Genomic DNA, 22,812 nt, shown 5'->3' with positions numbered 1-22,812 from the left:
TTATGTCTAGCAGTTCAAGTAGGTTAAATGGCATGCGTTGAGACTGAAAACTGTTGTTGATTTAAATAATTTATAAATTCTGACAGACAGAGTGGTAAACAGGTAGACTTTTACTCATGAAAAACAGATTTCACAGATTTCAAAAATCACGAACAAAATGCTTTTGTTAATGCTTTTTTTCATCCAGACACTGACATGAAAAAAAAAAAAAAAAAACAGAAAATCAAAATATTCATAATGAGATACAGATATTTAGGTAAAGTTGTCGTTTTTTAATTGTTTCTTTAAAATATGCTAAATAACTGCTGATATTCAGGCAGTTTTATCTACCTTAATATTTTTCACTATTTTAATGTTAGAATCTCAAAAAAGCTGTGTGCCTAGATATCTTTGAAAGCATCACTCTACCTGTTTACTGTGCTGTCATTATTAAAAAACACAAAAATAAATATTATTCTAATTTCATTTATTGTATGTAATTTTGACACTCCATTTTAAAATGCCATAAAAATGCACATGAAATAATTGGTGCAACTTAACCAATCATAAAATGTACTGTGATAAGATATACTTTATATGATAACTAGTTATTTTGTGTTAATTAAGCATATATTTATCATACATTATCTTTGACTACATAAATGCAGTAAAAGTTACTGCCTATTAATCTAAAATATTGCTAGGGGCAATCCATATATGAATTCTCTATGTCTCATGCAGTCTTACATTATACTGAATGATGGCATAAAAGCAAATATGTTTAGTTAAATTGTCAGTAGCATTCTTTATGGGGATACTTCATAAAATCAACATGTGACTTATTTGCTTGATGCTTACAGTAATACTGCTTGCGTTTTCACCCACTGATCTGAGAAAATCCATTGTAATGTTTATTTATTTGCATTTTTTAAGACTTTCATTCATTTTATTAAAATTTAAATATCTTTTTTTTTTTTTCAGGTCAGAAAGATCAGTACAATTGTTTAACCACTATTTTTTTTTATTTGTTTGTTCTTATTTTGAAGAACATCAAGAAAATATAGTTTGTGGTCAGGTGAAAATATTTTTGCTGCATTGTCTACTGTTATGATTTCTTCATTTACAGAAAATAATACTGTTCTTTTGCATGAACTTTTCATGCCTCATTCTCAAATTTAAAGCCACTCTGCCATTAAGGACATATAAAGAAGGACTTTTCTTATAGCAGAGCAAAATAATTCACTAATAATATAAAGCAGTTAAACTTGGATGGATAAGTTGTAGTGAGCTACAGTAAGATTTGGGTCCTTTCTGTTAGTTATTAATTAAAGACTTATAGATAAAACAGGTGTAGTTTCTCTTTAAGTTATAATTTTATTTTCTGTATATTACTTAATGAAAATTTTTGTTTGATTGTATTTTTGTTATTGAATTTTCAGTTTTGGTGTTTTGTTTTTTGAAGGGTGAACAGAAATATTTGTATTTCTTCAGGGAGAACATGACTTGAAAATTGAATTATTGCAGCAAAACTGGGCTGAAAGTACACTAAATTGCAAGTGCCTTATATATTATGTTTGTTCAGACAGGTTTGCTCTTAAGTAATTCCTTCAAAGAAAACCAGCAACTTTTGCTGTTGGCATTTTGACTTTTGGTCAGAGTAAAGTATTTTGTTGCTGAATCAGAGATACTTTGCATTTGAAAATGAAGAAGAGATATAATCAATCTCTTAAGACCTTATCTATTTTCATTTTTATTGCTAATCTAAATTCAAAGAGTAAAAATCAGATTGAATATATTGATAAATATTTCAGATAATATAGCAGTCCTTTCTATATTCCTAAACAGCTCTTCCATGTTTATAGTGAATAGAAAACATTTTGCTTGAAGTTTTAAAACAATTTTTAGTGAAAGTATGTGTTTCTATAGTTTCCAGCTCCCTCTTGCATAATTGTGAAACATGAAGAACTAGTTCTCTTTCATGTGAGTAGCTAGTAATAGCTCAAGTAAAGTTAAATTCAATATACAGTATTTCTTGAACTGTTTCATTTTCCTGAAGTTATCACATAGAGATAAAGGAAGGGAGAAAACTTTCACTGGCAAAAGCCATGTGGAAATTCATAATTCAGTGTGCCTTAAGATACTGTTAGGAAGTATTTCTAAGAACATGAAGTAGAAGCAATTTATTTTTTGAGGGTTTTTTTATTTTTTTATTTTTTCAAGAGATCTAGTGATCTCTTGCATTACTGATGCATTACTGATAATAGTTGCTTGACTTAATTATGGCCCTTTTCAGTTTCATTCTTCTCTGCAAAACTGGAAGAACCATTTCCAGTTGCAGTAGGTGAGCTGAATAAATGTAGCTAGGACAGAACTATGCTACTGTATGTGTTCTCATCTTAGGTAGGAATGACAACATGAACTGCACTGCAGTTTTGCAGTATTTTTCATTGTGAACATGATGACCAGACTAGAGTTTGATGTCATAATAATATTTGTTACTGATCACAGCTTCTGCATTTGAATTGAAGAAAACAATGCCAACAATTCCAATGGTGTAAAACTCGAATCTTTGAACTCTATTCATATTCAATCCTTTCCTTTTCAAACTTTGTAGGAATTGTAATTGAAAGTCATACTCAGGTATAATAGAGTCAGCCACAGAGAACATAGAGCAATAACTGCTGTGCTCCAGTGCATTCCTGCTGGTATTTCCTTCCTTCTACAACAGAGCTAATATTAGATCTGCAGGCTACAGATAAAGTCTGTAACAAAGTACATCCAGCAGAAGCCTGAAAAGTGTCACAAGCAAAAAACTTACTTTCAGGAAAATACAGATGCCCAGGCAATACACAGAATCTGCTCCAGAAACATACAAACAAAAACCTCTCTCCCCCTTCCAAAACTTATCCTTTGCCAACTGCAATAAGTATGCATTCCTGTAGGACTTTTCTACAGGATTGTTTCATGATATAGATAGTATTCTATCGGATTTATGCCTCCAGTGATTTTTCCATAAGATATTTTGATGTGTGGTGGTTTTTGTTGTTCTATGTTCATTCATTTATTTTTATTAACATTTGTTAGTTTCTGTGTATAACAGGTATTATATACTTAATTACCAAAGAAATCTGTATACATCTAAAATTACTTGTGGAATATGAAATCAGTAATTACATTATTTTTCCATAAGAAAACGGGTTAATTTAACATGGCTGTCATCATTCAAAAGGGCTTAAAACTGACTCCCAGATGTTAGAAACATCCACTGAAGGACAGACCACATTTTTCCACTTACACAGTGCCTATTTATTTTTCTGGAGCAAATGGACAGGTGGCAATTTTGAATGTGTCATCTTTGTATAATGCTGTGATAATTGCATCCATTTAGTCTACCATGTAAGACATCCATGCATTTTAATTATTTGTTTACTGCTACCTAACACTTCTCATCCTTCTTGTTGAACGCTAATGGAGAGATCAGGTTTTAGCCTAGTCAGAATAAAATGAGCAGTTAACAAAGAGCTTTGAAAATGATAACCTCACTAAACTATTTAATAAATTGCTTGAGTGTCATTTTTACACATAATTCGTAAAGATTGCTTCCAAATGGGTAATTTCTGAAGAGGTTTTTATGACTATGTATTTATTAAAGTGACAGAATATGAATTTGAGTGCATTTCTCCGTTATTTTGTGGCTTACATTCCTATCAACTGAAAAATATTTCAGATCTGTAAAATGCAGTTCCCCAAAACATTTAGAGATTAATTCATCAGTATTCAGTATTTTCTTAACTGATGGCAGTGTAAGGTAGAAACTGTCAGAAACTAAACAGGTGACATTTTTTCTTCTAATGTACCTCCAGGGAATATATATGTATGAAAAGATATGATGAAACTAATTTGCCACAGGACTTAAAGAAAGAAGTCTTTAGATAATCATAGGCTAAATCCAATTGTTCTGAAAGACGTACTATGCAGCTGAATTAAAACACTGCTTAATCTGACTAAGTGTTAAGCTGTGATATGCTCAGGCTGATATCATATGTGAAAATATAATCTACACAAATCTAAAACTTTTTATTCCATATGCACTACATTCCATATGCTCTACAATGCCTTTCTCATTTTTTTCCCCCAGAAAAATGGGATATGCATTATGAAATAATAGCTTAATAATACCAATGTAAAGAATAACAATAATTACATAAGTACACACTTTTTATAGGTAAAAAATCTTCGAAAAGATTTTCTTTAAAAAATCTTTCACTCTTTCATAAACAGATCCAGTCTTTTTGGCAAAATATTTATACAAAATGATTCCTTTCATTTACCAAGTGGGGCTGTGTATTCTTCTTCCTAGGATAAATTACCTTTCCTTGAAGCATCTTTCTTTTCCTGGTTTGTTTAAAAACAAACTCAGGTTTTCTTCCTGCATATGTCAAGTTAACTATTCTTTATTTTAATTATAACTTGAATTTTGTATACTAATTGTTTTCCCTGCTCAGTTTTGAATATAGCTTTTGCTATGTCCATATCATATCCTAGAAAAAAAGGACTATCAGCTGAAAATATATGGGCTGAAAAACTGCACTAGGCTGAGGCAGTATGTATCGCCTTTGCCACAAATGGCATTAGAAATGTTTGTTTAATATTTAATGAGTAGTTAACCTGAAATAATTTAGGGAATGCATTTACCCAGGGAGCATCTAGAATCTAACTCCAGCATAAGTTTACTTCTCTTAATAAGTTTGTTCAAATACAGTACATTTACATACATACTCGTGTTTATATTTATATATATGCGTGTATATATATACATTTGCCTACGTACATGTGCATATGCATGAGTAATAACTGTAAGTTTGATCTTATTTAAATAATGTGCTACTTTTACAAATCCTACCCTCATCTGGCTTTTTTTCTCATGTCAGTGGTGATGTTTTTTGCTGGGAACCTCAAGTCCTGTAGATTTTCCCATAGCTTTAGAGGTACCTGCTTTAGAGCAGGTACTCTTTGTGTTTGTAATCTAAGACAGAGCTAGGGGGGCAGATTGGAGATCTAGGGTCATAGCAATTTCTAGAGTCCAGTTTCAACATCCTTGGTACCATTCCATGAACTGAGAAGACTCTCTGAGATCATTTAGCAACATCAGAATGGCCACTGTTACTGTTATCAGGGTAAGAGGCTTACAGAGAGTGATTTAAGGCCCAGTGTGAGAAACCTTCCATTGTGAGCTTCCACTGTAAGCTATCTTCCATTGACCTCAACGTGTCTGGTAAATTACTCTCAGAATGGACTCTACTATTTCTGCATAAAAAAGTACTTTATTTACTTCTGGAACTGCTTTGGAATACATCTATAAGCATTTAAATAGAAGATTTCTCTTCCTACGTCCTGGTGCCCATTTTATACCAATAAGAAGGAAATCTCCATCTCTCTTTTTTTTTTTTTTTCCTGTTAAGGAAAAAAAAATATTTATACAGTATAAACCTCTTAGCTAAATAATGTCATATAGGCAAGAGGTTTCTGCTTATTTTTACAGTATTTCAGAGCCATCCACTTGTTCTTAACAACGTTTTTCCTAACAGTTGTTATGATATATTTATTTTGAGCAGTTTTTAGTGTCATCTCTTAAAATCATTTATTTAAAACACCAGGAGAGGATTAGTGATGAATGAACCTGAAATATTTGGAGATTCAGCTTAGAAATTCAAGTGTTCTTTTAAACCTTCTGACTTCGTTTTTCTACACTCTTAGAATTCAAGATAATAGCCCATCACGTAGTCACTCAGTTGTTAAAAAAAATCGTGGACAGTTCTGTGAATGTGAAATACACTAGAGAGAATTTTAGAAGTTTAAGTTGGTAATAGATGACTCCAAGTATAACAGTAGGGACAAACTTTATTAGTGATCTCCATCAGAAGAGGGGTGGCCAGCATTGTCCGTCTCTACTCTGCCCTCATGAGGCCCCATCTGGAGTACTGTGTCCTGGTCTGGAGCCCCCAATACAAGAAATATGAGAGCTGTTGAAGAGGGTCCAGAGGAGGGCCACTGAGATTGTCAGAGGGCTGGAGCACCTCCCCTAAAAGAAAGGCTGAGGGAGCTGGGCTTGTTCAGACTAGAGAAGAGAAGGCTGCAGGGTGACCTAATTGCAGCCTTTCAGTACCTAAAGGGAGCCGATAAACAGAAGGGGAGTCAACTCTTTGAAAGAGTAGATAATAGCAGAAAAAGGGGGAATGGTTTTAAGTTGAAGGAGGGAAGTTTTAGGTTGGATGTCAGGGGGAAGTTCTTTCCCATGAGAGTGGTGAGGTTGCCCAAAGAGAGGTTGTGGATGCCCCGTCCCTGGAGGTATTCAAGGCCAGGTTGGATGGGGCCCTGGGCATCCTGGCCTAGTATTAAATGGGGAGGTTGGTGGCCCTGCCTGTGGTGGGGGTGGGGGGGGGGGGATGGAGATTCATGATCCTTGAGGTCCCTTCCAACTCAGGCCATTTTGTGATTCTGTGATAGTGTTAGGAAAAGAGTCAAACTTTTGATTTGATGGAAATAGCTAATATATTTCTAACTATGTTTGGAAAGTAAGTGGCTGCTCACATGTGGGGTAGTAAACTTGGATAATTCTATCCTTAAAGAATATAATTCTGTAAAATGCTCTAAGGTCCAAAATGTTATGTCGCTCTATACTTGGAGCAACACTTTTTTTTTTTTTTTTTTTTTGAAAATATATCATTCAGTAAGTTTACTGAAAACTGTATATTCCATCAGCCATGAATTGTTTGGTATATTACCCTCAAAATCCATTCCTGTGTTTTCATATGAAGAAGTACCTTAAATACTTAAGCAGTATCTTTTGTATGTTAAGTCTGATTAGAAACAAGTGCTGTCATTCTGTTCAGCTAGTACTTTTCAGGGCATAAAGTGCATTTAACCTCCACAGTAATTATTATCAGTGATTCTTACTAATGGAATTTAAAATAATAATAAATAAACAATAATATTTTTTAATCATTTGTTTTTAAAAGGATTAGATTATTTGTATTTAATATAGGACTGTAAACTGATATGTGATAACATAGAATGGCTGGCTTTTTTCTTAGAAGAATTAATGAACATTCTTATTGCAGATAAATTCTCTGCAATTAGAAAGATAAAATAATAACTTTTTGTTTTCCTGAAACAACTTACCAAATTAGCAAATTCGAAACTATAGAAACAAGGTCATCTGATTTGCAAGTTGATCTCAGTGGACTGTTTATATCAATATAATTAGTATAGTAATTGATCATAATTACTGTAACTTCTATATTATAACAATGTGGAAAGAAGGAAATAATGCTCGAGCACTGAAGAAGAGATAATTGATATAATATGACAATCATATATTTGTAAAATTATTTCTTCATGATTTATGAGAATACTTGGATTTGTTTTGAGTTTTTCAGGATTACTGTCAATATATTATTAAATTATCAATACACCTAATTTAAAAGCAAAGTTATACTTCTACAGAAAATCATAGTGTCGATTAAAAAAAAAAAAACAACACAAGAGAAAACAAATACACAAACAAAAAACAGCACCAACAGTCTTTTGAACAAATAAAACATATTATGCATCACTTGTAGCCTTCTCTTTTCCCCTCACTAGAGCAGTGAATAATAAGATGCTTTCCTGCAGCTGTATATGACAGGAAAAATCTCTTTGCATGTTGTAATTAGTTTACAGCATAGTATAGCCTGGAGCCCAGCAGGAACTATTTGCAAGTAAGTACAAAAAATATTTCCTGAGGTAAAGCAGTTGGCTGTTTCTTCTTTGGTCACCAGCAAGTTCCTTCTTATTTGAAGTGTTTTATTTTATTTTAGAGAGTAATACAGATGGAAAACTAAATCAGCCAAAGATATAAGAAACCTATCCTGTTTTAGGTTGTTGTTGTTTAAGACAGCTGATAAACTTGAATTTAGGCTGTTCTAAACACAAAATGAAAGTGTTTTAAGTTTTTGCTTTTTTTTTTTTTTAATGCAATAGATTGAACAAAGCAAACAAAACCTTATGCCTATGGAGAGTTGTAAAAGAAAACATACAAAAGATAGAAGGTATCTGTCCTTCACAGTTTCTCTTAAAGTCTTTTCAGGATAAAGAGAACCCTTACATGTTTTCCTGCCAAGACATACTTTGATTAAATAATTTGGTTTCATAAAAAATATTTGTATGTAATGTCCTTAATGATTGATGCATATGTGATCTGTGCCAGCAAGCCTGCCTATTTTCATTCTGCGTGAAAACTCTTTTCTTGATCATTCCAGGCACAGAGCAACTTGTATGAGAACAGCCATTCTCCCAGACTATTAAAGTCAGGTCTGAAAATTTAGCCTGCTGAAAATATAAAGGATCTGATATCAGTGGCAAAATTCATATCATGTATTGCAGACCACAGTAAGAATAAGGGCACATAGGTACTTTTTTTTTTTTTTTTTTTTTTTTTTTTTTTTAACTTAAACTACTTTTCTGCAACCAATAATAATGTAACAATGAAAATTCTTAGGTTATCCTTATGGCAAGGTAAAATGTTAGCTTGAATTCAGTGAAGGTGGTTCAAACTAATGAGTTTGACCTTACAATCAATAGGTCAGACAAAAGGAGAATACAGAGATTACTATGACCTGCCTGAAATTAAGAAATGATTACTTAATTGTATTTGAGTGTGGGCCAGTATTCTTAATAATCTCATGCATAGCATCTTGTTTTTCACAGTTTCTTTTGCTCAAAAGAACAAGGAATCTATCAGAACGTTTGGCAATTGCTAGGCCGCTTGCAATACATTCTTGGCAATGTGTTGTGTTTTGGCTGTGTGAGAACTGAACTGGGTAGTGACAACTGAGCATATTTGTGCTGTGGTAATAGTTAGATGTTGTACTTCAATGTTTGCTTGCCTTTGACAAAATCATTATCAGACTTCAAAATTCCTAGTACAAAAGTGATTACTAGAAGAATATGTATCAGATTACACAGAAACAAAACTTGAATTTTTGATCTGTTATAATGGATCAAAATGATCCCATAGTTGTCACTGTATATCTGCAGCTCTGACTTTTTAAGAACAAGAAAGGATGTTATAAGACACTTTTCTGGCCTTTCTGTCCTCTTACAAGTTACGTATCTCTTTCTACAGCAGTGTAATTACTGTTAGTTTCAGTTTTAAAAAGTAACAGCACCACCATCTGTGGTGTGATCCCTTTTTGCACTAGGTGTCAGCTTGCCCATATAAGCTTGGTTTATAGTATATTTTAGGAAATCTTGGCATATGTATTTCTCTACTTCCCTTCCTAGATTTTTCTTTAATATTCTATTCTTTAATATTCTAGAATATTCCAGAAAGGAGACTGGTGAAAATAATCTAAAATTTTAAAAGAAGAAGAAACAGTTATAGGCAGGAAATAACTTTTGTTCTGGGACTACGCATTTACAGGCTGTTCAAGGTTGCTGCTGGAAATGCCTTCAGCTGGTCTATAGAGGAAGAAAGTACTTCTTTTATAATTACCAACAGATACATATGTGGCTTACTGGACAGTTTGTGTACAAGCTACTACTACATATTTGTTAACATTGCTATCAAAGGTGTTACAGATTAGGAGTCCTTCCATGATAAATATGTTATTTATCTCCGATTTGACCTGTTTTTATTAAGAGCAGAATAGCTCCTGAGAGATTATTTTCTGCTTGGCTAAGTAGTAGCACTAATTGTTTGACTGAATGAACAATAAATAGTATTTTTTCTTGCATATGTATAAATTTGCAAATATTATGTGTTATAGTATTTTCCATATACTAAATACTACATATTCCTATTTTTAAATATACTAAATAATATATTTCCCTATAAAATAATCAATAATTTCATGTCCCCAAATCCTGTCTTAAGACAAATAGGCAGCTCATATGAAAAAACTCAAAAATATTGCCTGATGCTTACAAAATGTCTCATATCAGGCCTAGAAAATGAGAGCTCTGACTTTTAATACATTATGGGTCAAACATATCAGGGAGATCAGGTTCCTCTAGTTCCCTTGACTATGTCTGTTCCATTGCACAGCCCACTTTTGAAGCTCATACTTGCAGACAAAAAATTATTTCCTCCATCCTTGTCCACAAAGGCACTATCTGTATTTCCTCCTTGAGGAAGGTAAAATAGCATTCTTAAGCCCCACTTGAGCAATGCTAACACAGGCTGCTTACTATTTCAGTACATCTCTCATACATATCTCCTAGAAAATTTGATAGAATTATAGAATAAACTAGATTGGAAGGAAAATCTGGTTGCCATCTGCTCCACCCCTCAAATCAGAAAGCAGGAAGAACTTGGAAGGTTTCTCAGAATTATGTCCAAGCCAAGGTTTGGATATCTCCAGTGATGTGCACAACCTCTCTGCTGCCTATTCTAGCGCTTATCCACTCTCAAAGTGAAAAACATATGTCTAGACACAATTTCCCTTCCTGTCTTTGGTCCTCTTCTCTTTGCATCTCCAGGAAGTGTTAGACTCCATAAATACTCTTCTGGTAACTTAAAACAACTACTAGATCTTGCTGTCTATTTATTTTTGCAGGCTGAAACCCAGATCTCTGATATTCATCTTTTACATCAAGTACTCTAGCCTTCTAACCATCCTGATGATATTATCTGGACTCCAGTATGTCCATCTTTACTGGTGGCCTAAAACTAAACACAGTACTGCAAAAATATTTTTTGCTAATTATTGCTAATTAGGCAACCACGATCACTTATCTTGAACTTCTGGGTATAGTTTTTCTTAGTGCAGACCACTGTGCATTTACTTTAAAGGCACACATCTTTAGCATGCCCACTAGGAGACAGAGACCACTTTTTTGTTTGTATGTTTCTTTGTTTTTTCCCAAAACTGCTTTGCAACCTGTCAGTATCTGCCTGTACTGTGCACAGTATCTCTGCATCCAAACTGCATGATTTTTCATCAGCCTGTGTTGCATCTCATGAAGGTTTAATCCGACTGCTCCTCCATTTTGCCAAAATCCCTCAGAATGGCAGTCATGCCTTCTAGTGCATCAAGCTCACCTTCCAGTTTGACATTACCCAAAAATTTGCTGAGGTACATTCCACTATCCAGATTGCTGATGAAGTTATTGAACAACTTTGGCTCTTGTACCAGCCCTTGAGAAATACTGCTTATTAGCTGTCAGCTAAATCTGGAATTGTTGACTGCTTGTCTCAAGTCCAGCAATTTTTTTCTCCAACTGATATCCAGCTGTTATCTTTCCAGTTTGGCAGCACAGGTGCCATAGGACAGACACTCTAGTCTGTTCAACAGTCATGAAAATTAACAACTGCCGCTGTCTTCTCATCTGAAGAACTAACATATTATTATTACTGAAAAGAGCTGAGTTGGTTAGGTACAATTTGTCCTTGGTAAACTTCCTCTGCTTGTTCTTAAAACCTTATCTTTTTCATTCCTGGTAATGGCTTCTGGGTGGGTTTTCCCCATAATATTTTCAGAGACTGAGTTGGTCTGTAATTCCCTCACTCCCTCTTTTTTGAAGATATGTGTGACATTCTTCTTTTCTAGTCATCAGGGGCTTCCTTTGATGAACATGACCCGATGAAGAGGTCTGTCTCTACAAACTTCTTTCATCTTTTCATTAAAATAAAATTCAGAACTGGACAGTGGAAAATATTCTCTATTTTGGAGGGTTTCAAACCTAGTCGATATTGAATGGCTTTGTCCTCAAAGACCTACTGACTATAAACATACTGGTTTCTGTCAGGCAACAGACAGACTAGGGCTGCCCACACTGCCCTCCCGGTGCACACAGGGGCTGCAGGGCTGTGATTGCTGGTGGTGCCAGTGAAATTTGGGAAATTCAGGGATTTTTTCTTTTTGGTGCATTTGTGGGTTTTGTTGGCTTCACCCTGAAAATTTGTAACAGTCAACACTAAAATTGCAACATTTTTCTAAAGGAGAGAGATGGTGTTCTCACATTTGATAATGTTGAGACAGACGTCTATTAATATTTTCAGCACACTAATGAATTTAGCTTTTCATATTTACAGAGCTCCACCAGGCCTGTACATGGATAAATTCTTACACTGATGTGTACCAGACTGTAAAGAGTGTTTAAACAATGCATTTTTATAAAAGTGAGCCTAGATTAAGTACAAATCACAGCTGCACTTCAGTCTTCTCTAGAAGTTAAGAATAGTTTTCTGTAAGTGGTTATTCCTACTGAAAATATTAACTTGTAGAAACTTAAGATACAAAGTGTGCTTTTTATAGAGAGATAGTAGCAGCAATACAAAAAGTACTATTTCTGCACTTCTCATCAGACATGTCTAATGCTCCCTGTGTTTGAATCTTGGAATCGCAGTGGGACAGGAAGTACATAGAGCTCTGGCTGACAAGTTCAGCTAGTTGAATACTGGTAATCTTACCTTATTCTGATGTTGGCATAGGTTTTTTTACTATGACAATAAAAAGGGTTTTTTTTTGTTTTTTTTTTTAAAGTCAATACAAATTGAATCATATATAAGAATGTTCACTATCAGAAAGATTTTACTTTTTAAGATAGAATGAAGAAACTATTTATTCAAATTATACTCTTCATCTCCTTTAATCAAATTTTGTGTCAGATGAATCAGTTAAGGACACAGCATTTTATTCTAGACCCTCTGAGAAGTGCCTTTCCTGTCTCTGCTAGCAGACATCACCAGAGTTTATGCTGGAAATTTTTGTTTTTCTTACCCATTCCTTTTCTTTTTCAGATTCTTTCTTAGTTTAAAAATGTGTTTATTTCTTTATGCTAGTGCAAAGCATGCATCCTTGTGTAAATTTCTGTAACCTGAAGCAAAGTTACAGACTTATTTCTATGGCCAGTAATAATCCAGAACATGCTTATAAGAGTGAAAGTATCTGGAGACATGGACTAAAACTTGCTAAATATCTTAACTATCCTCATTAGTGGAACTTTGTTCAACTGTAGTCCTGATTGATCTTCAACTTCCAGAACATTCAGAATTTCTGATTTCAAATGCTTATCTTCATTTTCAGAAGGCTGATTATTTGTTTCATAATTCCATGAGATATGATACTGAGAATGCAAAGTATTTTCAACCATTTTCTTGTTTTATAAGACACTAAAAAGTAACATTCATTTATGCCCAAATGATTGGATCACAGATCAGTAAATTATATCTTGAGGTTGTTTGGGGTTATTATGCTATAACCAGAAGCAACAAAACTATGGCTGGAAGTACAACACCCTGTTTGTTTGTTTCTTTGTTTCTTTCTTTCTTTTTTGTAGTCTGTGACATCACTATTCAAGAAATAATTGATGAAATTTTTCTTCCAAATTCATGCGCTTTCCTCTTTGCAAGTGTAAAGTAAAACTAATTTGGGAAAAATTGACAGTATTTTTTAATTATCACTAAAGACATATTATTGTGCCAGGGTTCAACCCAGAATTTTTATATGTGTAAATTTTGAATTTATCCACAACTGACTGGGTTGCTATTTTAATCATTATAAATTTATTACTCAAGACCTTCCAAACTCCATGTATTTCAGTAGCAGATAGCACATAAACAGAATCCAAGGTAATCAAATACTAATTTTATATTTGTGAGATGGGCAAATAAGTAAGTAGTAAAGAGTTACTAATGTTGACTTGAGGGTTGACTAATCACGCTTTTCCATTTTTAAATGCTATTGTATGCTTTTGTGATTTTTTTTTCCCGTGATCTTAAAAACAATAATGATTGGATTAAAGATTAGAATGCTTTTCAACAAACAAACAAAAAAACCCACTAAAGTAAAGAGATGATGCTTTCAGTTTTGATGTGACTGATTCATATTTTGTAGAAAACTATCAGCTGGAGAATTTGGTAAATGGATTTTATGAGTGGCAATACTGTCTGTAAATTAAGCATTCTCCTTTGGACAGAATCACCTTTAAGTATCTCGTAAACAAAACAAACAAAAAAAAAAAACAAAAAAAAATCAGGCATTACGATTAAATGATTGTTTCTTACAGTTATCTATAAATTCTTTGAACAGTTTGAAAGAAAGAAGTAATATTCATAGAATCATAGAATTACTCAGGTTGGAAAGGACCTCAAAGATCATAAAGTCCAACCACAGCCTAACCATAGTACCCTAACTCTAACAACCCTCCGCTAAATCATATCTCTGAGCACCACATCCAAACGGCTCTTCAACACATCCAGGGATGGTGACTCAACCACCTCCCTGGGGAGCCTATTCCCTTTCTGTAAAGAAGTGTTTCCTAACGTCCAACCTAAACTTGCCTTGGTGCAACTTGAGGCCATTTCCCCTTGTCTTGTCACCTGTCACCAGTTAGAAGAGACCTACCCTGCTCTCACTGTAAGCACCTTTCAGGTACTGGAAGAGAGTAATAAGGTCTCCCCTCAGCCTCCTCTTCCCCAGACTAAACAGCCCCAGCTCCCTCAGCCTCTCCTCATAGGGCTGATTTTCGAAGCCCTTCACTAACCTCATTGCCGTTCTCTGGACCTGCTCCAGTACCTCCATGTCCTTCTTGTACTGAGGTGCCCAAAACTGAACACAGTACTCGAGGTGAGACCTCACCAATGCCGAGTACAGGGGCAAGATGACTTCCCCAGTCCTGCTCACCACACCGTTCCTGATACAAGCAGGATATTCCTGATATTTTTAATGTTTTTTTTTTTCTTTCCTGCACCTAGGCAGCAAAAAAGAGTTGTTAATATGGCATTTTCTAGAGAGAATCCATGGAAGAAATTCATCAACTTTAAAATAAGATATTAAAAGATGAAGACCTTTTTGCAAGTGCAGCTTCTGCTGCCATTTGATGCTAACATCAGAAGATTCATTTGAAAACTGTAAAAGAGTCACTGAAATAATTAAGTGTCATAAGGTAAAAATAGTGTTGACACTGCAATATTGGAGTAAAATTGTAGCACAGATGATGAGTTTTATGGCTGCTACCTATTTAAACTAAAGTAATTGTAATAGTATGATTTTAGAAAACTACACTACGGCATCCCTGGAATTTATCCGTAGTGCAAAGGAAGTGATATATTCCTTATACCAGAAAGAAAGCAGCTTTTGTTTTTCTTTCATAAATTAAGTATCTAGATGTCATTGAAAGAGACACTGTTTCTTCAGAAAAATTTAGAATCAAATTTTGAACAGTTAGATAATTCTCATTTTTTTCCATTTTCTTACTAATGGGTATGATGGAAAAAGGTATACTGTGTTTTATCCTTGACGTTTTTCTGCAGTTTTAATAATCACTGCTTTGATTAATTCATTTGTGGGAATATATATTTAACAGTGATCATTCATTAAATATCAAGTTCTGAAATAGATACAATGCCTAATCACCAAGAACTAAAAGGGAAAAAAAGATTTTATTTTTTATTTGTCTTCACTAATGAGTATTGGTAGAACCTAAATTACAGCACAAAACCATTTGAATGTGGTGCTCAGTGACATGATTTAGTGGAGGGTTGTTAGAGTTAGGGTAGTATGGTTATGTTGCACTTGGACTTGATGATCTTTAAGGTCTTTTCCAACTTGAGCAATTCTATGATTCTATGCATAAGTTGGTACAGGTTTATTACAGAAAGATGTATTAACATTGACACTACAAACACATCATTTGGTGCATATTTTTAAGCACAGTGCAGAATATGTCTGTAGTTGTACAGCATTGTCCCCTCAGTTCTCCTGGGATCAGGTTTGTACCTAAATCATTATCTTAGTGAAAGATGAAATTATTACTACACTTTCTTTGAGTTCACTTGCCATAAATTTGAATTTGGTTTTCATGGTTAAACAAGAGCCGCTGTGCAATGCCTTGAAGATTTTTTTTTTCCCTCTGGCAAACACTCTTTTAAAGTGTTCCAGCAATTACTTAATGTACTGAAAACAGTAGTAATACAGTGCTACAGAGACCAGGGAATAGTGATCCTATGAAATGTATAACATTATTTTATGAGATCTAAAGATAATCAAGTCACTCAGCTGTCAAATAGGAATATTTGGCCAATTGGAAATTACTTTGTTGCATAAAATACTGTTGGATCTGTGAATTTATTAAAGATATTTAAATCATAAGAAATTGCATATGCTAGACAATACTAGTAGGGAGAAAGAGATTTAAGGAAAATTCAAGCACTGCAAGCATAATTTAAGGTGACCATTAATATTTTTGTTTAGAGTTGATATTGATAGATAAGGACACACTGTGATACAGGAGAATATCTCCTGTCTTTTAGGCAAAAGATAAATCAAAGTTCTTTAGAAACAATGGTCTTTAAATAGTTTTTGGGAGTTTATTGTAATGTGAGAAATGCAAGGAATAGTGTAGCATCTAGTTTATGATTATGTTTTGTTGTGGATAATACAGACGACAATTACTGGTATATAATCTCACAGTTCCCTAACCATGAATGTGAATTTGAAGTTCTATTACATCAGGTGCAGCAAAGATATGAAATGTTAACGGAATTTTTAGGTACTTCAGCAACAGTGAAATTTGATCCCTGACTTAAGCTCTGAAGCAAGTGAATTTAGAGTAAACATACAAAAACATCTCATTCTGGGATCTGAAAAGCTATGAATGTTCTGAGATGGAAGCAGTGAACAAGTGAAAAGGAACCTGCCTGGACTTGTGCTAAACATTTGACACTGTTCTGCACAACATAATTCTCTGTAAATTGGAGAGAAATGGATTTGATGGATGGATCACTCAGTGGATAAGGAATTGGCTGGATGGTTGTACTCAAAATGTTGTGGTCAATGACTCAGTGTGCAAGTGGAGGCAAATGATGAGCGCTATTCTTCAAGGGTCAGTTTTGGTACTGGTGCTATTTAACATCTTTGTTGGTGACAATAGTTTGTGTCTCTTGACTTTAAGTACAGATATATTTTTATATCTGTGGGCAGGAGTAGATGTCGACAGAAGAGTTTAAAAAATAAAAAGTTCTACAGCAATACTTCCCTTAAGTAGACTCATAAACACAACAGATTGTGGCTCTTGACTTTAAATATAGATTTCCTCACACAGATTAAGATTTCTTTGCAAATCTGAAATATATCATGGACTGAGGAATATATTTATCACCCAGGACTAAACAACACAGTTTAAAGTATGCTACAGGCCTTATAGAACAAATCAGACATGGTCCTGCCTGGAGAAGTGTACAGTCTAATTTTAGCGATGACAGAACAAGTGAGCACAGCAAATCATAGAGGAGGATGGGAGATGAAGAGGGTCACACTAAGGAGATTACATGGGTACTTAGGTTCATTTCATGCATATCTTGATAGTATCAGTATTTCATTTGTATATCACGTTTCTAAAGCTTCTGTAAGTATTCCAAAAATAGCTGGAGAGACAGGGGAAAGAAATTAGTATGTGATTTAGAGAAGTGAAAGAGGTGATAAATGTAGTCATTCAGTATACAAAATAATGGTCTAAATTTGTTTACAGGCTCTTTTGTCTGTTCATTCAAACAATTGCAAGACATTTGTAAGATGATTTTAGCCTATCTAAACATACTTCTGGATTGTTCCAGAACAATTATGTTAGTAAACATTTAAACCAGGTGTGCCCAACATTTTGGCTTTCCTGGGCTGCACTGGGTGAGAAGGAATTGTCTTGTGCCACAAATAAAATATATAGTGTAGTTAAGGTATATAATAAACAATATTTATATATGTTAAGGGTAAGTTTAGTAGACAGACTTCCATCCCAGTTTTTCACCTGTGAAAGAAGGGTCTCCTGAGCATTAGAAATACTGGATTAAAACTGTTGAAGCCCAGAAAGGCCTGGAATCTAAAAGTCTTCTAGCTATATTGGTGTTTTAGTCATTTTAGTTTGAAAATGGTTTTCTCATGCACTAGGTGCAAGACTTAGTAGAAGGCTCAGCACTGTGGATCAGAGGTCATATGCCATCCCTGGCTTAGGCAACTGCTGAGGAAGCTCCAGGACCAGGTGCTAAATATTTTCTGTTCTGCTGTTGTGAGCTTGGGACAGTGAACCTTCAAGGTGAGTTTGGAAATTGTGAGGAAAACGTGCAAGTCCAGTGTGCTCCTGCAGGCAGAATAAGATAATCTGCCAGAAGTAATTGTTTAGGTTAGACACAGGGCCAGGGATTTTAACAGTTCAAAGGGCTTAGGATAATAGACAGTAATATGTTTTTTGGATGCCCTTTTGCTGTTTTTATTTGACCACGCTATATAGCCATAGATGTCAAAAATCCATCTTGGCTTAGCAAGCTTGAATTTGTGGACTGCTTCAATTGCTTCTTCCAATATACTGCTACCAATGGCACCAGATAAAACAAATACAGAACAGAGAGAAAAGGAGAAAGACAAAGGAAAAGTGAGCAGCCATTTAGAAGAGGTCATGGAGTAACAGTCTACTGGCCAGCAAAACTTCTGCAGTATCTCTCGCTTTGCTTTCCAATTCTGGATCATGAAATATAGGGATATCAAAGGAGATACAGGAACATATAGAACGTGAGATTAATTTTTACTCAATATCTCTTCTTTTCCTGCTGAGGTACCTTTGGCTTCAACCATTTTCCTTTTCCTGCCTTTCAGCCTCATCTTTATTTTCAAATAGCAGTGGAATTATTATTACTTTGATTCAGTTTGTTTTGTAGAAATTGATCTTATTTTGAATTGTTTTGAATTCTCAATTTGATTTTTAAATGCAGGCTGAGAAAATAATATTTTGATTTCCACAATATTCAAAGGTCTTTCTAGGTATGAAGATGAGAAACCTGCATTAAGTAGTTAGTTTTTTATTTATCCCGTTTTTTCAGTATACTCAGGAAAACCCACATTTGGGTAAATAAGAATAATGCTCTCTGGAAAAGTAGTAAGAATGTTACATAAAACAACTTACCATAGGCTATTTGGAAGTAGAATGCACATAAACTCCATGGTAGATCTTGAAAATAACTCATTTTTGTAGTAACACTCAAGTGTGTATTGCTTTCTAGTTATAGGAATTAAAAGGAATACAAGAGAAGACTTAAAGATTCTCAAGTATGTTAAGAGCACTAACGAGTAAGTCATAGAAAGGGGAAGATCAAATTGCGTATGCCAGTTTACTCATGTCAATATAAAGGTGGCAAAATGTTTTCAAACAACAAATATTCTGTTCCTCTGAGTTGAACTTCCTACACAACTGTCATATATTTCAAATCAGTGTTAAACAACTCTGCTGACTCTTGTCTTGGTAGAGTTTACAACGGCCAAGTAGCATAAGCTGCTAGTTGTTCCTAAGGAACACCTGCTGCTCTGGGATTGTCAGGGCACCACACGCATGGCTCATCTCCTTGAAAACATTCCTCCCTTTGCCAAGGCTGGTCTAGAAATCAGCTAGACTGTGAATCAGATTCCTTTTCCATTCAGTAAATCTTCAGTGGGAAAGTCTTTACTTTCTTTCTTCTATTTCTGATGGGCTGTCTTGGTCTAACTTGCAGGCAATCTGTAAACAGTTTTCAAGGTGGTTCTACACATTTCCAGACTAGGATTTTTATTTTTTTATTATTTTGCATTGTTTTCCAAGCAGATTTCCTACAATAATACTTCTCTTTATTCTATACTACTGGGTAACACTGTGCCGTTCAGGTCAATCTCACTTTCTGTTCTGTTGGACTATTCATCTACTATTTCTAGTTCTGTAGAGTCCTTAGCCCTCTTTAGTATTCATAATATCTTCCAAAGTCATAGGCTCTGTGTTTTAACTATTGTTACTTATATCTTCTTCTAGATTGTTAATAAAAATTTTCATTAAAATAGGTTTAAAACTAACCATGGAGCAACTCTTTGGACAAATCCTCTATTATACCTTAATTGAGATTTTTAAAAACTGTTCAGTCCAAAAATCTTTTCTTTTCTTTTCTTTTCTTTTCTTTTCTTTTCTTTTCTTTTCTTTTCTTTTCTTTTCTTTTCTTTTCTTTTCTTTTCTTTTCTTTTCTTTTCTTTTTCCTTTCCTTTCCTTTCCTTTCCTTTCCTTTCCTTTCCTTTCCTTTCCTTTCCTTTCCTTTCCTTTCCTTTCCTTTCCTTTCCTTTCCTTTCCTTTCCTTTCCTTTCCTTTCCTTTCCTTTCCTTTCCTTTCCTTTCCTTTCCTCTCCTCTCCTCTCCTCTCCTCTCCTCTCCTCTCCTCTCCTCTCCTCTCCTCTCCTCTCCTCTCCTCTCCTCTCCTCTCCTCTCCTCTCCTCTCCTCTCCTCTCCTCTCCTCTCCTCTCCTCTCCTCTCCTCTCCTCTCCTCTCCTCTCCTCTCCTCTCCTCTCCTCTCCTCTCCTCTCCTCTCCTCTCCTCTCCTCTCCTCTCCTCTCCTCTCCTCTCCTCTCCTCTCCTCTCCTCTCCTCTCCTCTCCTCTCCTCTCCTCTCCTCTCCTCTCCTCTCCTCTCCTCTCCTCTCCTCTCCTCTCCTCTCCTCTCCTCTCCTCTCCTCTCCTCTCCTCTCCTCTCCTCTCCTCTCCTCTCCTCTCCTCTCCTTTTTCTTTCCTTTTTTTTTTTTTTTTTTTTTTTTAAAGATTTCAATATATTCAAGAGAAGTCAGGATATTTTGACTGAGGGAAAGATCACAATAAGTTTATATTTCTCACATGATATTAATTTTAAATAAGTTTTCTTCAGAGTCTTGACTATCATTGAGCATTGCATACATATTTCTTCTATACACTGGAATAAATGAATGGCCTAATATTTTCAAAGTTGATGAATTATTTAGAGACTGAAGTCAGTACATTTAATAAATTAAATAGTAAGGACTGGTGCTGTAAAAAATGATGTGTATATACATATTTGCTTTATTTCTAGCATATTACACTCTGTAAATACAAATGTAATATACAATTTATTTAATGCAGAACAATATTCTCATTGAAAAATGTAATACATACCCATTTCATATATTGGTTATTCATGAAACTTTTTAAAAAATTATCCTAATAATTTATCTGACTTTCAGCTCTGATGCATTGAGTTCTTAACCAAACTACTGGGTGTAGTCCTGCACAGAAGTTCTGGAAAACAGTGTCTGGAGAATCATTCTTCCTCTTTCCTCTGGTGAATGGGAGAATGTGATTTTCTGCAGCTAAGGGTGTCTCAGGTGAACAATTTGATATTTGTTGTGTTCAGCACTATCCAGTATTGAATCAGTATGCTCATCAGTTCTTCAAGTAGATGGTTAAAATTCTTCTTGTTTCTCAAATTTACTCATTGGAGGAATCCTTTGAGCTTGTGAAATCTTTATGCTAAAGTTTCTCCAGTGAAAACTGCTACCTGCCCAGTTCTTATTCTGAATGTGCAAGAGAGATGTCTTAATGAATATAATAGGCAATCATCTTTCTTTTACGTTACTTTCTATTCCTTACCCAAAAATTTAGAGAGCGGAGGAAAAGGATTTGATCTAATTTAGCAGGCTTGAAATAATGGTAAAACAGTATGCACACTGTAGTTTCATTCTATCTGTGTCTTTGGCATATGCTGTTCAACTGTGCCAGATATTCTGGGTTATACATCATATTGTAGCTAGTATTTTTGTAGCACTGATTCATTTAGATGTTCACTTTCAAAAATGTGTTAGTATTGTTGTCTGATTGTAATATGGGTGAAATACAAATGCAATTTAAATTAATTAAACACAGTTACCAGTAAGTAATCTTACCGGTCCTTTAAGTCATACTTGCACTGCACTTCTTGACAATCAGTATTTCTTTTGAGTCCCCTACTTAAAAGGAATCATTGTTCCATGAGCCAAGGGATATATTCTATCTGCCTGCATCAGACCAAGAATTCATTCTCCTTCATTTGATTTCTGTCTTGTAATTTCAAAGCATACTTTAGAATATAGAATTTTCATAGCTTTTATGTGACCATTAGGTGACTCCTATTTAGGAAAGAATGGAAGGCAGTATTATGAATGAGTGATAAAAAGTTATATGGCAATATGCATTTTTAAGCAAGAATTAAACTCTTTGCTCTATAATAATATGTGATAACTATGAAATATTTTTTATTTAAATACTTAGTCTTGTGATTCAAAGATCCTGGTTTTAGCTTTGGTGATTCCCATGGAAAAACATAAGAAGTAATGTCTCCACCCTCCCTGCTCTAAAAAAGAGATTGTTTTATGTACTTAATCAAAGTTATTTTTAGGAATTTAACAGTTATCGTGCTGGATGTGATTATGAAAAATACCTGAAAATAACATAATAAACTAGAATGAAATGTAAGTATTACTAATGGGACCAAATGGGACTCACTATATGATCCCAAAGGCTATAAACTCAATTCTGTTTAATACTACTAGGCAGATGTGTTGGTATGATGGAAAAGCAATTTCGAATATCATCCCTCTAATCCATTTTCTCTTCTTAACTGCAACTTTTCTGTTTTATTTTGTAATAAGTCGTATTGCTTTCTAGAAAATAGAGCTTAAATTAAAAACATCCCTAAAAACATCCAGATGTTCAATTCTTTACTAAACATGTTTATTAATTTAATTTTAAAGCAAAACACTATGAGAGAGAAACAAACAGGTTTTTGAATTCCACTTAAAATAGTGGAAGATACGTTATTAAACATATATTCTCAGCAGGTTTAAATTGAGTCAATTTTTACAGAATGTGCTAGATTGCATCTTTTAAGAAAGAAACCAAAAGCAATGTGTGACAGAATTTATGGCACTGAGTGTAGTTCATCAGCACAAAACCCTTTCTCTACAATCTCATTTAAAGCTGTCTAGACTGAGCCCTGTCTAGACACTGTCTGTCTGTCTGTCAGTG

At 34.4% G+C, this 22,812-nt stretch overlaps 1 protein-coding gene across 10 annotated transcripts in view; it reads left to right on the top strand.

The window, feature by feature from the left end:
* GRIK2 (glutamate ionotropic receptor kainate type subunit 2) overlaps positions 1-22,812 on the top strand; it is a 371,621-nt gene that overhangs the window by 254,640 nt on the left and 94,169 nt on the right. Inside the window, exon 12 of one of the 10 annotated variants that reach the window (XM_040697882.2) lies at positions 20,994-22,812. This exon is cut by the window's right edge and continues 2,538 nt beyond it. The exons of the other annotated variants lie outside the window; for them this stretch is intronic. Within the exon in view, the coding sequence (XP_040553816.1) occupies positions 20,994-21,015 (22 nt within the window). The 3' untranslated portion in view covers positions 21,016-22,812. The remainder of the gene's footprint in view (positions 1-20,993) is intronic. 10 annotated transcript variants of the gene reach the window in all.

Source organism: Gallus gallus, chromosome 3 (assembly GCF_016699485.2).
Source record: "Gallus gallus isolate bGalGal1 chromosome 3, bGalGal1.mat.broiler.GRCg7b, whole genome shotgun sequence".
Taxonomy (NCBI): domain Eukaryota; kingdom Metazoa; phylum Chordata; class Aves; order Galliformes; family Phasianidae; genus Gallus; species Gallus gallus.
The sequence above is the reverse complement of the archived record's forward strand: the minus strand, read 5'-3'. Positions and strand labels throughout refer to the sequence as shown.